This window comes from Populus euphratica, unplaced genomic scaffold, assembly GCF_000495115.2.
Source record: "Populus euphratica unplaced genomic scaffold, PopEup_1.0 scaffold1634.1, whole genome shotgun sequence".
Classification (NCBI taxonomy): domain Eukaryota; kingdom Viridiplantae; phylum Streptophyta; class Magnoliopsida; order Malpighiales; family Salicaceae; genus Populus; species Populus euphratica.
The window spans coordinates 27,769-34,685 of NW_011501472.1; the positions used below are offsets into that span (position 1 = coordinate 27,769).

At 32.7% G+C, this 6,917-nt stretch overlaps 1 protein-coding gene across 1 annotated transcript; it reads left to right on the forward strand.

Annotated features, from left to right (window-relative positions):
- The first annotated feature begins 2,286 nt into the window (after nt 1–2,286).
- Nucleotides 2,287–4,524, forward strand: LOC105117943 (cytochrome P450 710A1-like). The gene has a single exon (XM_011015773.1). The coding sequence runs from the start codon at nt 2,847–2,849 to the stop codon at nt 4,377–4,379; it is 1,533 nt and encodes a 510-aa protein (XP_011014075.1). The 5' UTR covers nt 2,287–2,846; the 3' UTR covers nt 4,380–4,524.
- Nucleotides 4,525–6,917: the final 2,393 nt, after the last annotated feature.

Genomic DNA, 6,917 nt, shown 5'->3' on the forward strand with positions numbered 1-6,917 from the left:
CTCCTCGGCAACGACATCAAAAACTTGACATGACCAAAAGATTCATGTCTTCTCCTAAATGCAGGAATGTCAAAGTAATAAATAATATGGCATGACCGAGGTTTAACCACATAGAGGTTAACTATATAAATTACAAATAATAATAATAATAAATTCAAGAAGACTTTGAGATGTAAGATTAATGTGATGATTAAACAATGATAAAAATAAATATCAAGGTTAGAGGATCCATTAATGGTATTAAAAATAAATGTAATATAAACTCCTTTTATTACTCAACTGGAAATCACACACAAATGAAGTTCCAATCAGATGATTTGTCATTAATAGCTCATTATAAATTATTAACATGATTATATTAGTTATCTTATTTAAGTAACACCAATACTTTTAAATATTGTCAGGAATTCATGATGTTAACTTATGTTAACAATAAATCAAATTCCTTTCATAGCACAGGTATAGGTTATACCATATGATTAGCTATGAAAGTATCAAGCATTTGTTATATAAAGTGGTATATAACACAAATCTAAATTAACCATTTAATAAGCAAGGTATTAAGAATTAATAAGATAAAAATGATAAGACACGTTAATAGCAAGTTGTTTAGGATATAAGTATTGAAGTTCATATTGAGTATATATTATACTTATCCTAACATCATTAGTAAAACATTTTCACCTTGACATAATAAACTTAGTTAAACATAATGAAGAAGAGAAACATAAATAAATAAGAGGAGAACTAAGATTATATAAATATAGTAAAGGAAATGAAAGATATAAACAAGATATTAATGAAACTATAACATGAAATAAAACTTAAACATTAAACTACAAAGAAAGAAAGCAAGTAAGGAAATGATCTTGATTTGAAAACAAAAATATCTAAATGTATAGCAATGCCTCTTTTTATAGGCTAAAATTTGAAACTATTGATTTGATAACTAATTATTGAGTGGGTGGTCACCTCTTGACTTAATAACAACTCTTATCTTTTTGTCTGAACAAAAAATCATTGCTAACATTAGAATTTAAACAAATAGTCTTCATGAAAGTTTGGAAATTTGTCTCAGCTTTCCAACAAAAAAAGAATGATCTCATTTGGACTTTTAGAACTCGAGATATGGGTTAAACATTGAACAGTTTCTAGACTGTAGGATAAATTCCAACTTCTATTTTTTGCTACAATTTGAATTTGAAAATGGTCGTTTTGAATATTGGACTCTCATGAGAGTTTTAGGCTTATATTTTAGCTTTTCATCCATATAAATCAGACTTAAATCCAAGTTCTACAACTCCAGTTATGATCCAATAACTGAATAGTGTTTCAGTTTGAATTAAACTAGCATCGCTGCTCTAAGTTTAGTTATTTCTTTATCTTCTAAATTTTAATAGTTATACAAATCAATTAATTTTTTGAATTGTGAAACATGTCTGTATTTAAAATAAGCATTTACTATAATTAAAAATATCTTGAAAAATATCTTGTATTATTAGACTTATTATTATAAAACATACTTAAGTTAGAGAATTTAATGATACTTTAAGTATAATATAATAATATAAACCTTAATAAAAATATATTTTTAAATATTAATCATACATCTAATAGCTATCTTTGCTTACTTGCATGCTTGTTGTTTCACTCCCAAATTGGATCAGAAAATGGGCTATGGCAACTAGTAGCGAACCTTTGCAATAACCAGACTGCATCAGAAATTGCAACCCCGGAATCGCCATTATAAATGAAAATTTATAATTCCCATTTGCTTCCGTATGCATGGATCATGGAGTAATGGTGATTATTTCCACTCTCTTGCTCCATATATTCATTGATTACAAAGTCCCGTGGATTTTAGTGTCACGAAAACTTTACAGGTTATCCATCTAACCGCAGTCACTCTCTTAACCAGATTCTTTATCTTCATCTTTTATTATATTATGTCTTTTGTTTTTTTTTTCTTCCAGAAATACTAACTACACACAACCTAAATACATAATATGAAAAAATTGATACCAGATTAAAGTGTTTTTAAAAACAAAATAATATTAAATTAAACATATGGTTAATAAACTAATTAATTAGTTCTTGAAACTATAACAACTAGGAATTCATTTTCTAATATCAGAATGACTAATTTATGATGAACTCTGATATTGATGTTGATATTGAAGAAAAGCACCTGCCAATGCCATTTGCAATGGTAGGTTTCTCTTCAAGAAAGGCTCCAGCTAAGAAGCCTTGTATTTTCCAGAAGATCTTTGGCTGCATTTACTTGGCACTAGTTTTCAAGTAGGTCGATTGACCCGTGCTCTTTTGTTGTCCTATTGCAATTGAAGGCAGTGCTTTTGGTATAATAATTGGCCATTCTACAGGTTCTCTTTCTTCTCCTCTTCTTCTTTTTTTTGTTAAAAAAATTAGCTTCAATGACAATCCACCCTCTCTTGCCGTCCTGTTATCTTCTCTCCTTTAGCACTTTCCCTGCATGACTCCTTTCCATTCCTTTCTTTCTCGCTCCCTTTGTGGCTACTATATATATGGAGTTATCACTGCCAACAGACTGACCTTAAAAGGAAAAGGGGAATGCCTGCCTCTACCACCTCACCACATTAACTATCCACATTTTAATTTAATTCACAGCTTCTTCAAAAAAATTTGTTCTATCAAGTAACCTGTTTTTAACGACCACCTTGCCTTATTTATTAAATATTAATATAAAATCATTTTTAAAATCTTTTCCAATCATCTAAATTTGTTAACCTAGAAAGTTTCCTCTATATGTCTGCAGCGAATTCCCTTCCCCACCCTCTTAGGAAACTCTGGAAAAAAGAAAAAAAACAATGACATCCTTGCTATTTTCCTGTGCAACTTTCTTATCAGCTCTAGTTCCATACATAATTTCTTTCGTTATTTTCCTCGTTTTGGTAGAGCAGGTGAGTTATTTGATAAAGAAACGAGGAGCTCCGGGTCCCCTTTTCGTGCTTCCATTTATTGGCAACGCAATTTCTTTAGTAAGAGATCCAACTTCATTCTGGGACACCCAATCCGCCAATAGCTCTCGCTCTGGATTCTCTGCTAACTATATAATCGGGAGGTTCATATTGTACATTCGCGACACTAATCTCTCCCACCTCATTTTCTCAAACGTAAGGCCTGATGCTTTCTTGCTTGTTGGCCACCCTTTCGGGAAGAAGCTATTTGGTGAGCATAATTTGATTTATAAGTTCGGTCAGGAACACAAGGATCTCCGCCGCCTAATCGCTCCCAACTTCACTCCTCGTGCTCTTTCAACCTACACCTCACTCCAGCAGATAATCATTCTCAAGCACTTGAAAAAATGGGAGAGCTTATCCTCAAACAGTCCAAACAAGTACATCTCTCTCCGCTTGTTAGTTCGAGACATGAACCTCGAGACTTCACAGACCGTTTTTGTTGGCCCGTATTTGAGAGAAGAAGAGCGGGAGCGATTCAAGCTGGATTACAATATGTTCAACGTTGGACTAATGAAACTCCCTATTGACCTCCCAGGTTTCGCATTTCGAAATGCCAGGATGGCTGTTGACAGGTTAGCAGACACCCTCTCAGAATGTGTAATGAAGAGCAAGACAAAAATGGACAATAACCATGAACCATCTTGCTTGATAGATTTCTGGATGCAAGAAATGCTTAAAGAAATCTCCGCTGCCAAATCCGCCGGAGAGCCAGTTCCACCGCACACTAGTGACGCCGAGATCGGAGGCCACCTCTTCGACTTCCTCTTTGCGGCTCAGGATGCTTCAACGTCATCGCTCCTTTGGGCGGTGGCGCTTCTCGACTCGCACCCGGAAGTCCTGCTGAAGGTTCGGGAGGAAGTGTCGAGTTTCTGGTCACCAGAATCTGATGGTTTAATAAACACGGAGCAGCTCAGGGAAATGAAGTACACGCAGGCGGTGGCGCGTGAGGTGCTGAGGTACCGCGCCCCTGCGACGTTAGTCCCCCATGTAGCTATGAAGGACTTTGCTCTGACGGAGTCGTACACGATTCCCAAAGGGACCATTGTGTTCCCGTCGGTTCTAGACAGTTCATTTCAAGGGTTCACTAAACCGGACCGGTTTGACCCGGACCGTTTCTCTGAGGAGAGGCAAGAGGATCAGTTATTCAAAAAGAATTTCTTAACTTTTGGAGCTGGAGCCCACCAGTGTGTGGGTCAAAGGTATGCCCTCAATCATTTGGTTTTATTCATCGCCATGTTCTGTGCGCTGCTTGATTTTAAGCGGTACAGAGCGGACGGCTGTGATGATATTGTTTACAATCCAACTATCTGTCCAAAGGACGGCTGCATTGTTTCCTTGAAAAGACGGGGCAGACGATATCCTAATCTCTCTTTGGAGTGACAGAAATGCTGTTGGGGGATTAATCCTATGGACCTGTGTGTATTTATAATTTATGATCTTGTATTGGTGTGGCTTGTGAGTGTATACTGAAAGGATGGGTGCTCGATCAGGATTCTTTTGACCAGCATTGTGTGGGGGACATTGCTTGTTTGTTTGATAAATGGGTTTGGGAACCAACTCTCGTAAAAACTATTATTATGATTCAATAAGAGAATCCTTCTTCTTGCGTTATTAAGCGCTTAATTGGTCTCAAGCTAAGAAGGCTGTTTCCTCTTTCATTTTTATTTTTTATTCTTTTTACTTTAATAATTTTAAGATCTGGGATTGCTGTGTGCTTATGATTGGTGGCTGAGGGTAGGTGGTCGTGGAAAGCAACAGTGCTGTTTAGCAATCACTAGCCCCGCGGGCACAAAAGTCAATTCCAGCGCAAAATGACAAATATATATATAGCATCGGCGTTGCTTATTATTATTATTATTATTATTTATTTTCTTTTTATTTTATTTTAGATAAGGGATGGTGCTATTTGATATATTTATTTAATCATGTTAATCATGTTAATCATGTTTTTTTAATTATTATTATTATTATTTATTTTCTTTTTATTTTATTTTAGATAAGGGATGGTGCTATTTGATATATTTATTTAATCATGTTAATCATGTTTTTTTTAAAAAACATAACTTGGCTAGAAATATTGAATTGAAACAAGATAACTTGATAGTATAGTTTCTTTGCTTTTTATTTCCTCTTACGTAACCTGGTTTCAAATCCAACCATATTAAAACAACTTCACCCGACTTTTAAAATTCAGATAATATCAAGGGAACAACTATGATAATTTAATATACTTGGATAATTCTTTTTTTTTTCTCTTCGTATTATTTTTCACCTATTAAACCTTCATGAGACCTAGTTGAAATAAAATCTAGAATCAACCAAAGAGATATCAAATAATTAAGAACAAATTTAAAAATTACATGGCACGTAAAACTTATACACTAGTGCATGCGAACGTTCATCATATTAATAACATGTTTGCGACTTCCTTTAAATTTTAATGGTGACCTTCATTGTTATTATTGGAACCATATTGGTTGGAGCTTCCTCGAAAAACAACATATGACGGTGTTCAATGTGGCTCTGACATCTTATTTTTTGTTTTTTTTTTTAATTTTTTTTCTCTTTAATTTCTATGCTTGACTCCTTTTTTCCCACCAAGAATTAAATTAGGTTCTTGTATCTTTAATATAATAACCCCTCTCTTTGATTTAGTAAAATCAAGTATGAACCAAATATTAGAGAACATTTTTGTCACCTTGAGCATCTCACAATAAGTCAAATAAAATAATACTTCAAGTATAAATTTAAAATAACAAATTATCTCGGGATTAAAAAAAAAAGGATAAGGGAATGAAATGAAAAAAAAAAGTAAAAGATCTTTTAGTGAAGGTGTCTATAAAGAAAATGTTATGCCTTCTAGTTTTTTTGTTGTAAGAAATAGCAAATTAGTAACTATATCTTTAATTTCTTTTCTAACAATAAAAGCACCTTTTTTTTTAGTAAAATGGCATCTAAACTAAATGTTAGGGTGTGTTACTGTCATCCCAAACTAAGGTTATCAATTCCATTATATTTCATTTATAATGGCTAGAACATTTTGTACTAGTTCAAAAAACATAATAATTTTCACCTCGTTTAAAATTTATATCCATCCTAGATTTTTCAAATAAATTTCAACCATAAAATTTTAGTTTCATTTCACATGTTTCATTTCGGGTTTAAAGTTTTGCAAAATTGAAAAGTTATTAAATCAAATTGAACCCAATTCAATTTGATTAATTAAACCACTAGATATAAAGCTTTTTTTCTCCTAACTAAAAATGAATCCTTAATTTCTCTTCCTTGCAGTCTCAAATTCCTAACCAAAACAATTACAATCAACATTTTGTCTCTCAAAACCTCCACCTCCAATCTTCCCTCTTCTCTCTTATAAGCTCATACTTCAATGTCACCTATAACCTTCCATCCTTGATTTTTGTCTTTTATTTTTAACATGTAACCTCCCTTGCTATCCCTTGGTTGTTGTCTATTTTCTCTAAAGTGCAATATCTTTTTTTCTCTCTAAGTTCAAATTAGAAATGGAAAAGGCACAAATCTAGTTTCTAAGACAACAACCCAAACTAATAATTAAAGGAAATAAAAAATATAAAACACTCATTTATTAAAATATAAGTGACCAACCACTAAATACTTTTATTAGGTTGTTGTATGAATTGCAGTTATAGTTGCTAAGTCTGGTAGTTACCAATACAAGCAACTTGGTCATAACCAAGAATCATATGAAACTGAATTTACCAAACTATAATTAATTATAAGGAAGGATAGATAATTATTATATGAAATTAAATGTATATATATGCTTGCTGCTATGTTGTATTAATTTCTATTTAATTATTATATGTATTTGTGTAAAATATCTTTCTCCTTGATGTAAAGTTATTTTAAAAGTATAATATTCAACCACAAATTCAAATT

What these genes read in the sequence shown, in the direction of transcription:
- LOC105117943 (XM_011015773.1), top strand. Translation starts at nt 2,847, where the DNA reads ATGACATCCTTGCTATTTTCCTGTGCAACTTTCTTATCAGCTCTAGTT.